This window comes from Meleagris gallopavo, chromosome 2, assembly GCF_905368555.1.
Source record: "Meleagris gallopavo chromosome 2, MGAL_WU_HG_1.1, whole genome shotgun sequence".
Taxonomy (NCBI): domain Eukaryota; kingdom Metazoa; phylum Chordata; class Aves; order Galliformes; family Phasianidae; genus Meleagris; species Meleagris gallopavo.
This window is the reverse complement of record NC_139405.1, coordinates 108629713-108646502: the sequence shown is the minus strand read 5'-3', so window position 1 is coordinate 108646502 and position 16790 is coordinate 108629713. Positions and strand designations below refer to the sequence as shown.

The window sequence follows — 16790 nt, the reverse complement described above, 5'->3', positions numbered from 1 at the left end:
AGGGGGAGGCATCGGCTCAAACTGGATCACAGCTGTCAGTGTGCCTCCAAGCCTGGGACACCTGGATGCTTTCTGCTTTTCTGCAGCCCGGGCCTCCTTTTAGGTGGAAGTCTTTTCCCCAGAGGGTGGTGAGGCACTGGAACAGGTTGCCCAAGGAGGCATCCTCCATCCCTGGAGGCATTCAAGGCCAGGCTGGATGTGGCTCTGGGCAGCCTGGGCTGCTGGTTGGCGACCTGCACACAGCAGGGGGTTAGAACTGGATGAGCACTTTGCAACCCAGGCCATTCTATGATTCTATGATTCTATAATATGATATGATTCCTCCCATTCCAGGAAACATATGCAGAAGTTGTCAGTAACGCTCAGTGCACCAATGTGTTCCCAACTTATCTACCGGGGTGGGAGAGGTCTCTGAAAGAGCTGCCACATTACCAGCAGCATGTTTGGCCGTGCAGTTTGACGTGCTTTCATTATTACCATATGGAGCTCAGTGCTCAGGTTTCTTACTGAGAAAAAGCACAAGGTCACAGAACTAAGATTCAAGCTGGTGGAGTCAAAGAATAGAGAGCTATTGAAAGAGAAGCAGCCAGATGTGTGGAGAAGGGTGCTTGGGGCAGCTGATCAGCACAGACAATAACCTGAGGACTCCCAGAGACAACTGCTGAAGGTGGCATGTATAAAAACCAACAGTGTATGACCTCTAAGGCCTGCAAGAAAAAGAGCGTTGCACATCAAATCTGAGAACTGAAATTCATTACTGTATTCAACTGTAACTATGGATACAATAGGAAAAGTGCTTTTATGGTACCTGTGGCTGCCCGGGTTGGTAGTGGGTCACCATTCCTGGAACAATGTTCAAGAAACATGTAGATTTTGTATTGAAGGACATGGTTTGGTGGGAAATATTGGTGGGGGGTAGACAGTAGGACTGGGTGATCTTGGAGGTCTTTTCCAACCTTGGTGATTCTGTGATTCTATAATCTTTTCCCTCATCGCTCCCACTCCTCTGCTGTACTTCTGTGCACTGGATAATTTTGAAAATGAATATAAATTCAGATTCATTTTTCCCACTTTATCCTCATTGTTTGTTTAGAGTCTTAAGAATGGCTTGCCCAAGAATTGTCATGTTTTCCAGCTGCCCTGGTTGTTCTCTCAAAAGACATTGCTTTGTCTCAATGGCTCTCAGTGTTCTCCACCAGCTGAATCAGATACCAGAGTCTGCAGAGGGGCAGAGGGATACAATGACCAAACTGCTGAGCACAGAAGTTTTCCCTATCTTCTGAAATGTTCAAAACTCTCTGGAAATCCTGGTCCAACCACACATAGGATTTTGGTCTGGCTGGGGTTATGCACACAGTGGGATCCCAATGCAGACATCTCAGCATCACCGCAACCTAATTGTCTGCATCTCTTTCAAATCCATATATATCTGGAGGTCAAACTGCTTCATTTTCCTAGGAAACAGAAATCCTTTCTGCTAAAAGAATGCGTTTCCTTCACACAAAACCAGGGGCAAATCTCACCTCATCAGCAGCACCTGATCTCTCCACATCTATTTTCCTTGTGAGGGCACCCCTGCCCTTACACACATGTGGACACAAGGTACTCACTCCTCACACACACACAGTACAAAACCCCAAACCGCAAAGATGCTTTTCAGGGTGTTTCTCCCAGCAAGGAAGCTGGAGCTCTCATATTTTTAAATACATGAGTACACATAAGCACTTCAGTGCCTCAATGCTGCATAAATAGGGAAAAGATCTACAGCCTGCTGGACCTAACCCTTAGATCTCAAAAAAGTAGTGCCTGACATGAGGAGGTCCTCTTCACTGAGCACATCTTGGGGCGAATGCTTTTCTCTGGAGGTGTTCAAGGAACGTTTAGGCATTGTGTTGAGGGTTTAGTGAGAAATATTGGTGATCAGTGGGTGGTTGGACTGGATGATCTTGGAGGTCTTTCCCAACCTTGGTGATTCTATGATTCTATGATTGATTCTCCTTGTCACCTTCACGGTGTAGGATACCCATTCAGGCACCTAACATAGGTATCTCAGTAGTCTGTGCTTCCTATATAGTACACTGAACATTTATAGGGCAATCTAGGGATGAAATTCCCACTCTAGGGATGAGATATTTGTTTTTTGAGGTCACTGGGGGCTCTGGGGGTCATTGTGCTGCCCTGGCAGGTGACAAGCCATGAATGAGGGGGCAATGGGTGTTCTACACTCTGCTTCCCATTTCAGTTATCTTGACAGAAAAACTGTAGATTGTTTTTACGAGCTATAAAAGGAAAACCAGCAGGATCTCATTCTTTTTCAACTCTTTACAAGGGTAGATAATGGCAGGACAAAGGGAAATGGCTTTAAGTTGAAGGAGGGAAGATTGAGGTTGGATGTGAGGGGGAAGTTGTTTGCTGTGAGAGTGGTGAGGTGCTGGAACAGCTGCCCAGAGAGGCTGTGGATCCCCGTCCATCCCTGGAGGTGTTCAAGGCCAGGTTGGATGGGGCCCTGGGCAGCCTGGGCTGCTGTGAAATGTGGAGGTTGGTGGCCCTGCATGGCACAGGGGGGTTGGAGCTTCGTGATCCTTGAGGTCCCTTCCAACCCAAACCATTCTGTGATTCTGTGATTCTGCGATTCTGCATTTTATTACTTGAAAACGTCATTTCTCTACGTATCTTGCTCATAATGTTTTTAAAGCTTTATTTTTAAAAGAAAGTGGAACAAACATCTAAAGGATCAGAGGACCACAGAATGGTTTGAGCAGGAAGGGACCCGCGAAGGCCATCGGCGCCGGCCTGCAGTGCACAGGGACACCGCAGCTCCTCAGTGCTCAGAGCCCCGTCCCCTGGCCTTGGCTGTGTGCAGGACGGGGCAGCACCACCTCTGGGCACCCTGTGCAGCGCCTCACTAGCACCTGTGGTAGGAAAAAAATTCCCCAAACTCCATCCTCCCTTTTCTCTTTAATTTCAGTTAGTATTGATCTGCTAGGAAGAAATGTGCTTACTGGCAAGGTAATGGCATTTTCCAGAAAAACGACATGACAGGCTTTCAGTTCTTTGAAATTTGCTTTGTCACAAATATTAACAAATGGGTACATATTTTATTAAGAAATGCTGGTTTCTTAACAGAAGTTGCACAGCAGCCAGAAACACTTGGAAGTAAACCAATAACTGAATTTTAAACTAAGTGAAGTAACTGAATCATAATTGCTTTTCCTAAATAAAGCAGAAACGGAAGAATTCAGAGTGAGATCAGCTCCCCTGACCCATAGTTATCCTTACATTTATTTCTAACAATATTTCAAAAGCCACCCTTGACTGAAGGCAGTGCTAAGTCCAGAGACTTCTCACAAATACCTGCCTGACACAACACAGCCTTTATTAAGTCACCATTGCTTCTGGGCATTTCGGAAGAGAATGAGCTTAAGAGAACACCTTCAAAAATGAATTATTTATCATTCCAGGAGGCAGCTGAAAATTTCATTCCCCTCCTTCCTGATACTGCCAGTGGGTGTGTTTCTGAGCATCTTTCTTCTTTGAGGTTCAATGTCTTATATGCCCTTGTGGCAATGAAATGCTAGAGAAATGACTTGTATGTTTCACTGGCAAGGTCTGAGGTCTGTGGTCATCCTCACCTCTTGCAGGAGACTTTTGCTAATTAAGTATTTGCCTTTTCTCTGCAGCGTGAACATTTTCACTGGCCTTGAGCAGGAGGGGCACTCACCAGGTTGCTTTAGCTTTCACTTACCTTGGTCCACAACACCGGTGTGGGATGGAACGGTGCTGGTGAGTGCAAGGACATGATGGGGTGGGAGAAGAGAAGCGCACCAGAGGAAGGGATCCCAGCTCATAACAGTTTTATGGGCCAGGAGACAATTCCAGTATTTCTATGAGCCAGCACCTGAAATGCCAAAGGGCTGATTGTGGCATTAAAACTGACTGTGACTTCAGCAAACAGACACGTCCCAAAAAGCATGGGCTGAATCTGGCTTTAGCTTTGTTTTTTGACAGAAAGAAAGAGCCAACTGCAAGACCTGAACGTTGACCCCAGATGTCCAAGACCTTCTGGCGGAGCTGGACCAAGGACTGGCTGCAGGATCCTGCTGCTTCAGAGGAAAGTCAGGACTTACTTTGGTCTTGGAGAAGCAACCACTTTTTACTCTCAAACACTTTTTCTCAAGCAGCAGTACTTTACCTTTTCCTGTTTATGGGTTGTCATGCTACAGAAGACCTAAATTATCTCTCTCTAGTTCTGTTTTCCAGATGGTGAGGTCTGATACAGGCAGGTGTGTCTGTGAGCAGCCGACTGCCCTGCCATGGGGCAACTGCCCTCAGATGTCCTCTCCATCGGAGCAGGGTTTGTCCCTCTGCACTATGCAGGCCTGGATCTGGAAACCCAAGCAAGGATAACCAGACCATGCTGCAGTGCATCAGCATGTTGTCTGTTGGCATTTTCAGCCACAGAGGAGCTGGCAAGCCTCCCCGGGGCAAAAACCTGCAGTAAGAAACATGCCAGGCTTAATGTGACCATCCCAAAAAAGTATCTCTTCTAAATAAATGCAGCGTGCAGGAAAAAAACAAAAAACAAAAAAACAAAACAAAACAAAAAACGCTCTGATAAACAGAGTAACTGAAATGTGTTTCTAATTGGAAACTTATGAAAATAGCAACAGAGGGGATCCTCTTTGTCAGGCAGAGACAGTGAGGTTCGAAACAGCACGTCCCAAACCTTCCCTCGCTGGCAAGGAGCAGAGTTGCACAAGTCCTCCGTAAACATCTTTATCTGCAGCCACCAGCCGGCAATCCTAAACCTTGGATGAGTTCTCCCCATCATTTCACAACGTGCTGTATTTTTTTCTTCTGGTTTCTAGGAACTGTTTTCGAGGACTGTCAGTATGAGAAAAATGTGTGAACGTGAGGCACAGTCTCCTCTTTTTTCTCTTGGTCACTGCCCGATAATGAAATAGAAAAAGTATCGTATGTTACCGCGTGCCCTACTTTCCCTAACACTTTCCATCCAATACCTATAAGCACATTACAACATGAGGGATCTTACTGTGATTTTGAAGATCCATGCCTGGAGGGCACTGCATGAGGAAATGAGGAAAAGATGATGGAAGAAGTACTGTGAGGAGAGCGTGAGGCACCTTTCTTAATGCCCAGCACAATACCTTATAAAAAGACAATCTTTATGGAGTGGTTTGAAATACTCTCTTTCAGACAAATAGACTAAGGAAAGAACACAGAGTGGTGGGAAAGTAGAAAACAGATGGAACAAAGATGCCAGTTTAAATCTCTGGCCCCTACACACCATGTTACCAATATCCACGGCAAGGAGCAAGCCAAGCAAACCCCTCATCCATTGACATTCCCTACAGCTGCACAAAACCAAAGGCTATGGGTAAAGCCCCTATCTCTGCTGCCCCAAACCTATGAGCTGAGCAGCGTGGGGACAGACAGACAGATGGGATATCAGTTCCTATGTACAGATCCTGCTGCCAAACAGGGGTTACAAAGAAAGACCTCTGAAGATTTCTCATACTTTTTGGCTTATTCCTCTGCGTTTGCTCTTAACAGAAATCAGCTGTTCCCCTTCTCACTTGTGCAGCATTTTCAGAATAGACTGTAGCATCTGGTCTGGTTGTTATTAAAAGATGAGAACATCCTGCATTGTGAGGAGGACACTACTTCTGGCAATGAACACAGAAAGATCCTTCACAGTCAGGTTTCCAGAGATCTGTCTGGATTATTATTTGCTATTTTTTCCCCATTCTTTTTTTCCTCTCTGCAGACATAGCCACTGTTTTTCTTTCCTGTTTCCTGGCGTTTCTCAGCCTGCCCTGTGCAGGGATAGCAGCGGTGCTCTCCTTGGAGGAGCTACCTGGCAGCATTTGGATGTCACAGCATCATTCTAAGCTGCTGAGGGCTTCTTTCTTCATCTGCGGAAATGAAGAAGTAAACAAATAGGGGGGGGCCTGCCTTGGTGTTTAGGCTTCAAATTTATTTTTAAAAGTGCTCACAAGGCGGAGCGCAGAGGGATACAGATGAAGGGACGGGAAGGGGGGGCCACCAAGCCCTGGCTTCCTCCAGATATGTGGCAAGGTTTTAAGACCTGCATGTCCAAACTCAGAGATGAGGAGGGGATTCGGGGGAAAAGGCACAGATTGCATTTTGGGAGGTTCGGGGTGGATGGTAGAGAGATGTGGGAATGGGAGGGCCCCAGAGAATCATAGAATCCTTAGAGTTGGAAGGGACCTTCGAAGGCCATCTAGGCAACTCCCCTGCAATGCACAGGGACACCACAGCTAGAACAGGCTGCCCAGGGCCTGACCCAGCCTTGCCTTGACAGTCTGCAGGGACGGAGCATCAATCATATCTCTGGACAACTTGTGCCAGTGTCTCACCACCATCAATCTCCATCCCCATCCCTGGAGGTAGCAACAATGGCAGGACAGAGCCCAGATGAGCAGATCTGGTAGTGGTGGTTCTGCACAGAGCTCAGAGCAGGAGTCCTCCAGAGACCCTTTCCAGCCCAGCACTATCGGGACCCCTCATCAACAGCACCAACACATGTGGGCTGGGAAATGCCGGCACCCAAATCTACCCAGGGCTAATAATAGAAGGACCGCAGCTGAGCTCTGCTGGCGCAATCACTCTTGTGTTTGGCCTGGTGGGGCCGTTAATCACTGGCAAGTAGCTGCAGCATATCAGCTCTCCCTGGGTTGTTTGCGTTTCCCTAAGAGTTGGGACATCCCGAAGCTCCAGCTGCTCATCCCGATACCGCTGCCAAGGAGCGGCCAAGCGCTCACGGACCGCAGCCCGCCTCCTCTCCGCTCTTTTCCTGCCCCACTGTGAGCGCGGAGGAAATCTGTTGAGGCAGCACAACTTGGCCCTGGCTCCGCATTGTTTTTGACCAGATCAGCAGTCTGGAAACTGGGTCAATTTTTCTAAACATGCGGTTTTTAGAAATGTGCTGTTTCAAAGGACGCTATCCAATGGTGTGAGACCAAACACTAGATTTGTAGTAAAAAGAGCTAAATAAGAAGAAACAAAGAAACAAAAACAGAAAATCAAAGTTTCTACTCACAATGAGGGAGTGCGAGGAAGAGCTCAACAAAGTAGGAAAATAGTAAATTCCATGGTTTGTGCTCAGGGAAACTGAGGTATAAAAAAAGGCATCCAAAGCTGCTTGGAAAATCACAGATGGAGCTATAATTTCTCAGCTACATAACGAAAGCTAATCTGTTTTTCCTTTACAAATTCTCACAAATATAATTCTAGGGGATTTCTTTTATTTTCTCACCTCAACTGCAATGGCAATGGGAGAGCAGGGAGACCAGGGAGTGCTTCAGACAGATAAGACAAGGAGCTCCAGATGGCCAAAATCTGGGAGTTAGTACCAAGAGGGAAATCCAAGACCATGTATGACCTGGTTAACACAGTCAACACTAGAAACGCAGGTTGCATTTACCCTAAATAATACATGCAGCTATTTTGCACAAAAGTATCAGGGCAGAGCTGTTAGATTTTAGATTACAACGTACGCCCCAAGTCACTTTGTTTTCCTACTACAGATCACCAGATGCTCTTAGAGGTTTCAGCTTTGTTCTCTTGGTACCCACGCCCTTATCTGTCAGTAGGACTTCCTACTCCTGGGAGTGCTGGGAGATGCACACAGACCTCCCTCCACAGCTACGTAAGTATCACAAAAAGACCCGATTCTCCACACGTCCCAGACTGATATTGTACAGACAATCTGCAGGGAAAAAAGCAATTACAGAAGGTCACAGTTAGGCCATTTGAATACCATGTATTTAACTTCTTTTTGCTTTAAGGTCAAGCTAAAGATTTTCCTTCGAGACATCATTGGGTAGAAATGCCCAACCTGCTCCCTGAAATGAACCCACCACAGCCAGCTCCATCACCCATCCGCAGTTAGAGGTCTTTATTTGATTTGCTCATAACTTCATCCAGTCCAACAAATAGTTTTGGAGCTTTTAGGCTGCGAGTATTTAATTGTGTGCTGAGTGCTTGAGCTGCACCGTCCCCTCTGCTACACAAATACGGGGTGTAGCACTGTCATCCATAAGAGGTCCTAGGAGATGGATTTCATCCCAAAATACTGCTTAACTTCATCCTGACCACACAGAAGGTGACTAGATGGTGCATATTAATCCTTGAATATGAGGTTACTTCCTCCTTTCCTTCAGTAACCAGCTCAATGCACTTTATGTTTGGTGCCAACAGGGCTTGGTGCTGAGCTGTAATGTCAGACTCAACTCCATCTCCTGCTTCCCCCCAAGGACTGTAAGTCTTTACCCCAGTAATCCAGTCATTCAACCCTCACAACATAAAAGCAAGAGATTATTTACTCCCACTAAAAGGGAGGAATGACAGCCATCATTGCTCCTCGTAGGAAGCATCTTTAAGTCCTATCTCCTAACAGTACTCTGAGTTTGCTCTTCCACCACCATTTCACATGTCTTCGTATATTGGGCAGCCCTTCAGAATGAGCAACACAGCTCATTTTGTCTGAAAAGTGGCTTATTTTTGGCTAAGGCAGGATAACAAGAGTGACCTCCTCAAGATACAAAAGGGAAAAGGAACCAAAAGCAATACCTCCTAAGAGTGTACAATAGGAAGGCCTGAGGGAATCACTTTACTGGATCAGAAGGATGATTTGGTTCTTCCAGCCCTTGTGTTGACCATGTGAGCAGTAAAAAAATGAGCCAGAAACCAATAAAAGGCAGAGGGGTTATTCTAACTCCTCAGTAACCTGCCTATGCAAGAACTGAATCCTGCCAGAGCTCTTTTTTTTAGAACTGTTTTTACCTGCATATGCGTTACCTGTGCAATAACGCAGTCGGTTTTCAGCTTAGACAACAACCTGCAGCAAGGAGCCCCTGCCCTGCCTCCCAAAACCAGGGTGTAACCCAGGCTGCAGAGAACCAGGAGGATTCCAGCCCAAACTCCTGCTCCAGCAGCCTCAGCTCCAGGTCAGACTGGGTTTCTCTCTTTATCTGGTTGGGTCCTTTAGATTTCAAAGGAGGTGGTGGCACAGCCTCCCTCCACCTCTGCTGACCAGCCAGACTGTGAAGAATTGTTTCCCTTTATGAGTATGTAGGTTATGTAGAAAAGCAGTAATATAATGAGCCCCCACCTGTGCTCTGACTAGCTAAAGTGGATTGTAGGTGAAGGCAACAGAAAGTGCTAGCAGTAATAGCAGTTATCCCTCCAAAACTAGTCAGACCGCAGTACATCACATCACGCCGCCCTAAGTCCTGGATAAACGTTCCCTAAAATCAAGATCCAGATTATGGGCTGGGGTGGAAGTGCTTTCAAAATCTACTACCACTTAAGAAGTGTTCAGATCCTCAGAAAAGCAAAGTTTACTAAGAGTACTAGTAATATTCAAGTTTCCTTGTTGAACTTCAGAGTAAAAGCTTTCTTGAAATGAACAGAACCTCGTGCTTCTGTGCTACCATTTCACACGCAGACTCAAAGAATAGGTGGGAAGGAGAAGAACTTGCTATGAAACCAGGCACACAACTCCTGTCCTCTCCTCTCCTCCTGCAGACAGCTCTGGGTGAATTGAGCATTACCTTCATTATCAGCATCTCCTCCTACCCTCGACACGAGGCCAGAGGAAGAACAGCATCTTCCCCCAACCCCCTCTCTGTGCGTATATGTATTTTGCTGCTTGGAAACTGTTGTTGCCTCATGCCACACAAATCACAAGGTTATCTGCAACTGCACTCCTCAGGTCTGACCAGGAAGAAGTGGGGACAGAACAACCACCATCCTGGACAAGTGCCATAAACCCCCATCCCTCCACCCGGTTTGGAGATCTACCTGAGCTTTGTCCACTTCAAGCTCTTCCCACAGGCCCACAGCACCAGAATGCCCCTTGTAATGCCAGTTGTTAGGTTTCAGAGTTAACAGTCTAGCAAGATGTGCTCTCCTAGGAAACACGTTTGTTGATGGTTTTCAGACTCAGGAAGAAAAGCGAAGTTTGAGATCAGGGTTAGAAGGCGCCCGTTACCACCTGCAGACATGGAAGTTGGCTGTTTGTATTCAGTCAAAAACTTAAAAAGCGCTGCAGAAATGGAAGAGGCCACCTCTGGAGGGCCAGGACTGTGTCCCATTGCATCCTAACTTTGCCCAACAACTTTGCCCGGTCATGAAAGTGATCTGCACAGCTGAGAGGACACAGCGGGAGAAAAAGAAGCAGAGAATATTAACAAAAAAAAGCCATTTTATTGAAAATGAAATTCAAACTTCAAATTAATATTACAATCATGAGAAAATGCCAAACAATTCAATTTACAGTTGCAACATACAATACAAATAGTCCCTTTGAAGTTGAAGTAAACCGATCCACAATCATCGTCTGTGGCATAAAGCAGAATGTGTTTGTACAATATGTGCATGAAAAGCAAACCTCTGGTGACAGCGTTTGAGAAAAAATAAAAAAAATTAAAGCTTGTATTTACACAAAATGCTACAAATATTTCGTTCTGGCTGAAATTCAAGACTGGTAAAGCATTATTTAACAACAAAAAAAAAAAATGGAATGTCACTCATAACCTAAAACAAAAGTTACTGTAAAAGTATGGTTTTGGCTGATATACTTAGAAGTACTGCATTAAAAAAAAAAAAAAAAAAAAAAGCAAAGAGTTATCTGTAAACATGGAAGTAAACAAACATCTAAAAGAGTTCTCAGAAAAAAAATGTTAAAATGAAATGCATTATATTTAAAAACAACAAGAAATTCTGGGATTCAGAGAATTGGGCTCCTTTGATCTCGTACTCATGGCTGGTCTGGGTTTGGTTATTGCTTTTGTTCATTTGCTGGCAGTGGCCAGCGGCAGCTCCTGGTGACGTGGCTTTGCTAAGCTCCAAAGTGCACAAGTTCTCCTGCTTGAGATGGCACTGCCATGCCTGGGACCTCCTGCACGGGGCTGCTGGCACCACGGCCAGCACTGGAGCAGGAAGGACCAACGCCGTGCTGAGGAGGTGGGAGAATGCACTGTGCTCCATCCCCACCCGCCGGCACCGCGCGGGTTACCCTGCGAGGAGGGGGAGGAGGATTCAATCCTCCGTTGGGCAAAAGGACCATCGTGCCTGTTCTGCTGGGAGTTAATCTTTGGTAGGGTAAGAGACGGAGGGTAACAAAGGCCATTTTTTTGTCGTTACGTCGATGGCCAGTGCCAAAGATTGCACTCGTTGAAGGGAAGGGCTGTCGTACCTCTGAGAGAAAGCTCCTTTCTGTCGATGCTAAGCACCTTGCAAAATAATCCCGTAAGATAACAACACGACATGTGTCTTTTTTGGTTGATTGTTTTTTTTTTTTTCCTTTTTTTTTTTTTTTTTTCTTTTGGTCTGAAATCCTGCATCGAGAGCATTTCCAAGTGATCTTGGAAGCACTTTCCAAAGGCTTCGATGTGCATTTCTGCGTCAGCCCCCTCGGCTGCCATCTGATGGTGGGAGAGGTTTTCCTGAGGCACCACGAGGTGTGGGGAGCATAGGGTCTCCCAAAAGTCAGTGGGCCGGTGCTCTTCCATCAGCAGGTGCTTAGAAAATCCTCTCCTTCCCATCTGCTCAAGCAGACAGAGCCTGCATGGCAGCGGGAGCCGGGTGCGGGGGTCGGGATGTGCTCCTCACACAGGTGGAGAAGGCGTTCTGTCCCTATCGCCCACCTTAAAAACCATGGGGGGCTCGGGCAGAGTTCTGTCGGTACTGAGCAAAACAGAAGTCTGGTCTGTGCTGGATTTATCCAGAAACAAAACCAAGTGCTTGAATTTTACAACAAAGTCTTAAAAAAAAAAATCTGGGTTGCTGCCTGCAGCCACTCTAACAACATTTCAACACAAAAGCACCCTAAAAATTACTTAATATGCATACAGTAAACCTTAAAAAGCCCTTCTCAGCAATAACAAATAATGTACAAATATAGTACCTTTTATTAAATAGGAAACAGCTTGCACTGGCAGTACATCTTTTTCTCTTGCTTACTAAACAAAAACCAAAACTGAAATGTGTAACCAGACACTGGCTTTTTAAGTGCTGCTGAGACTAACAAACGTATTTTACAGTTACAAATAAATGGACAGTGGTATGCTTCAAGCTACCACAAACCAACAATAAATAGAATCAATTACAGCTTCCATCTTTGAAGGAAAACTATTAGGAAAAAAAAAAAAGTGTCTTACTTATATTTTAAGCATACTTGGTATACAACCTTTAGAAGGCAAAGACTTTTTTTAAGAGCACGTAATCACGCAGATTGGAGGAATGTACTATGCTAATGATGACTAGTTGTAGTTTAACAGCTTTGCTATCGACTAACAGGGATGGTGTTGGTGTTGTCCTCGTGGCTCTGTGTGGCTATGCCTGCTGTGGATTTATTGTGATAACTGGAGGCGGCCCAAGCACAGCCAAGGAACATCACGGTGGCCCGCGGCCCCTGAGGAGGATGCTTAGATTTGGAATCATTTAGGTTGGTGAAGACCTTAAAGGCCATCAATCCAACCACCAACCCGACCATAGGTTATGGCCGTGCTGAGGACAGAAGGGGAGGGTCGCAGCCCTTTTGAAGGGCTAAGCCAACACCAGGCTTGGGCATCCCCACCAAGCAAGGGAAAAACAACCTGCTGGGCAAAATGTGTGCACCTCCAACGGGCACTTAGGCAGCAGACAGGTTGGCTTAAGGGTTACAGGTTAAATTCATTCTCCCTGCGTCAGTGTACCACGCCTGGGAGCCCCAGGGCGGCCTTAAGGTGACTGTCTTCAGCACTGGGTCTGAAGAGCGGAGTATTGCTGAGCTTGTGCTTGTCTCTCTAGTATGGCAAAGTAAACCCAACGTCTCTAGGAGTTCAGCATTTAATGCTAGTGCTCAGTGATTACAGGCTGGGAAGCTTCTATCTCAACTTTGAACCTTTTTATTCCATAGAAAGGGTTGAAATTTCAAGGGCAAGAAAAGGTTGTACCAATTCTCCCTTACTCCCATTTCTGAGAAACGCAACAACTTGTTAGTTCTATAGTACGTGATTTTGATTTTTCTTTGGGGAAAAAAAAAACCAACAAACTGTCAGAATTCAAACCATGCTGTCAGAATGTTTTAAATATGAATACTTTCAAATTTTGAAGTTCTGAGAAGAACCCTGGGAGAGGAAGAAATTGGGGGAAGGGTAGAAAATATTTCATCCTTCCAACCATTTTTCCAGTGTCTCCACAACTGCTGATCAAAAGGCAAGACTGTGTTGAAGGCAATCTGACAGCTAATAAAGTATTCTGAACACAATATTTCCTTCATAAGTTATACAAGAAGATCCTACATCCAAAGTCATTTGATGTGGAAGTATTTGGGCTGGTTTTGTTTCATTTTTAAGTCACTTGTAAAGCAGTTCACACTGGGATTGCTTCTCAGAGTTGGGTCAAGTTTTGAGTTTCACACCATTGTAGAAATGTAAAAATAAAATAAAATAAAAGGCCAACAAACGAAAAAAACAAACCACTTTTAGAGACCGAAGTCGATATATCATTACATTAAGAAACGTTTAAAGGGTCCAAATGTCATTAAATAATTATAAATATTCTTTTAAAGTTATATGATGATTCATGTTCGCAAACAACCTCAAATTTTATACACTTATAATTTAAAAAAAATATAAAAAAGAATGTAGCTGAACACAAATACTATGCATACCATTTTGGCTCTAGTAATATATATTGCCATTTCCATATTTTGCATAAGTAATAATGTTTTGTTTTTAAAGGTTTTGGTTTTCTTTTTTGGTTTTTGGCTAATCGAAGGCAAGACGAATGGATACAAAAGCAAAAAGGAAACCCTGGGGCTGTCTAGCCTAACTTGAAGACTTGTTCTCTTTAAGTACCCAAAAACAAAACAAAAAAGGAGTGAACACAGAGAATTTCCAACTGTTATCTGCAGCAAGGCTCGGTCAGAGTTTTGGGACAGCTATTTTCATCTGAATGTGACATAGTAAATTGGAAGCAACTTGATCTTTGCTTTCCTTCTTATGTGCACCAATACAAGCTAGTTGAATTGCACTAGGTGTGTGAGCAGGGTCCCATACGTTGTATGATTGCAACTGTATCTGGAGTTCATGATGAGTTTTTAAAAATGAAAGGGAACGCAGCCTTTGCCTTGCATCACCGTGTTTGTCCTGGTAGCTGGGGAGTCCATTCTCTCCTCATTGGCAAAAGAACTCACTATTCATTACAATGCTTGTGACAAAAAAAAAAAGGTGGGAAAGTGGGGGTGATTATTTGTGTGTGTGTGTGTGTATAGAAAGTACATTTTAAATATCAAAGAAGGTAAAACGGTTCCAAGAAAAAAAAAAAAAAAAAAAAGCTTTGATCCAAATAAACTGAAACATGGGTGGTGCTGTGTTGGTAACTCTTGTGTTATTTATGGCCGTTATCATCCCATCTACACAGTTGCAAACATTGGTAAAATCTATCATTTTTTTTTTCTTTTTTTTTTCTTTCTTTCTTTCTTTTTTTTTTTTTTTTTTAAGAAAAAAAAGTAAAACAAAAGCCAGGCACTTCGTAGTTTGTCGACCGTTTGGGTTTTTGGCTCGCAGAGGTCGGGCCGGGCAGAAGCAATCTCAGTACGGCCTCCAAACGGACTCATCCATTCTGCCACTAGAATTCAAAACGGTTGGGGAGCTGCTGTGGCTGCCATCCGCCTCCACACCGTCACTCTGGTTGGGCAAGTTTGGGTTTAGCAGCGTGCTGCCGTTGGACGTGGTGGTGCACGGAGGAAGCATCCTGGAAGGGGAGCGGTCCCCTCCCGGCACCATGGGGAACTGGTACGATCCCGACGAAGTGCCATAGTAGAGATATGGAGTGCTGCTGGTCTGGAAAGGTCCACTTTGGTTTTGGGAGGAGCCGGGGTAGGGTGGTGGCAGGTAGGTGTGGTAGTGAGTGGTTGCGGACATACCCAGTGACATGCCTGAGGTGACGGGCGGTGTATAGGTAAAGGTGGCTGGATAGTGCATTCGTGGGTTGGAGAAGCGGCTCTCAGTGAGGGATGAAATGCTTGTGAACTGCCTGGGATCTGAAAATGGGCCCAGCTCGGAAGCACCTAAAAAATTATAACAAAAGATGGGGGAAAACAATTCCGTAAATACCATTTTTTGTATCAAGTGATGATAGAATTTTATTTATTTTTTAAAGAAAACCCACTTCTTCTGGCCCCCAAAAGAACAGCAGATCATACCCAATAACACATTGCAAGGAACAGAGTCATACACCTCTCTTCTACATGCGCCGGGCCAGATCCGTCCCTGGTCTGACTCCACCGATGTCAATGGAGGAGCGGCACTGCCAACCCAAAGCGTGCCAAGGTCACAAGTCAGGCCCCCCAAAAAGCATCTCAAAAATCAAGATCTGACGAGAGCCAAAAATATAAACGCAGATTCGAGTTCGATTTGCCTTCTGCTTTCTGAGCTTTGAGGGCGTGTGCTTGGGTGACGGGTGTCCAGCTGTTTGTTGTGGCCTCGATGGAAATGAAAGCTGGGGCTCTACGTCAGCACGTGCCCCCAGGAGCTGAGGCCATAAGAAAAAATGGCAACTGTGCAGCTTGTAACAAATGTGTGGCAGTTGGCAACACCGAGTTAGCTGCCCCACTGACACCAATGGAGTTACACTGGGGTGCCCGAGCCCCACTCCTTGCCCTAAAGCCACCTATGTAGGTGGGGACCTGCTCAGCTATCCTTATGGGTGGGAAATTGTGTCTGCTGCATCTGAGGGACTTCAAACTGGGCCAGGATGCTAAAATGATAGGAAAGATGCAAATTTCCCTTTTCACTGTCTATGGAAAATTACAAGCCCAGCACTGACTCTGCTACTGAAAGAAGCTGTTTTCCTATACAGCCCGTGCAGTCTGCTTGAAAAAAGACCACACAGTTTAGGGCTACTGTAAACGCCTGGATGGTAACGCTGTGAATCGGATTCTAACGCAAAACAGGGGTGGGTAAACTCATTTTGCCTAATTTTGAATCCCACATCAAACGCCCAGAGTTTAGGAGCAGAACTGGGAAGCAAATGTTAGCAGCTTGGAGACTGCAGGGTGGACAGGAGAGGGGAAAGGGACGGTGGGAGTTTGTTCTGATAGCCAGAGAAGCGGGGAAACAAAAAGGATGTGGGGAAAGGGACAAAGGGAAACAGAAAAAGCCCAACTGAGAAGTGCAGTGCAGAACAGAGGCAACCACTTCAGCCAGTACACAGCAGGCAATGCATATGTATGAATGAGTGAGAGATGGGGAGAGGAGGGTATAGAGAGGAAAATAATCACAGAATCAATTTCTCACTGCAGACACGTCTACAGCTCTCCAATACTTTAGACCCAAGGGCTTACCCACCTCTTGCTGAACCGCTCATCTGATTTACTTAAAAGGAAAATGCGGGCTCTCCTAGGTGCCAACTGATGTGCCAAACACCAAAACCCCACACAGCCTCCGTGTGAAAGCAGCAATGCTATTCCTTGCCTTCTGCAGCCCTTTGCCTTTGCAGCCGCAGGCTCGGCAACCCTGCTGTCTTGCAGGGATTTGGGATTTAAACCATCATTCTCCCCTGCTCTCCCAGCCCAGTTAGCCTATGCAGTTCAGTATCCTACCAGACGATACCCCGGTGACAGCGGGGGAAGCTTTGATACAGCATGGATTCAGGCTGAGGATGTGGGCCACTGCCAGTCCAGAGTCTGACCCACCGAGCTGGCAATGCAGAAGCTGCAAGGTGCCAGCTCACAATATTGAGAGCACAGGGTC

General features: G+C 45.5%; 1 protein-coding gene across 4 annotated transcripts in view; it reads right to left on the bottom strand.

The window, feature by feature from the left end:
* RUNX2 (RUNX family transcription factor 2) overlaps positions 1 to 16790 on the bottom strand; it is a 153599-nt gene that overhangs the window by 52596 nt on the left and 84213 nt on the right. For 2 of the 4 annotated variants that reach the window (XM_085218372.1, XM_085218373.1), the window contains one exon: positions 10235 to 15106. The exons of the other annotated variants lie outside the window; for them this stretch is intronic. In XM_085218372.1, coding sequence (XP_085074498.1) covers positions 14628 to 15106 — 479 coding nt within the window. In that variant the 3' untranslated portion in view covers positions 10235 to 14627. Of the gene's footprint in view, positions 1 to 10234; positions 15107 to 16790 lie in introns of those variants that run through there. 4 annotated transcript variants of the gene reach the window in all.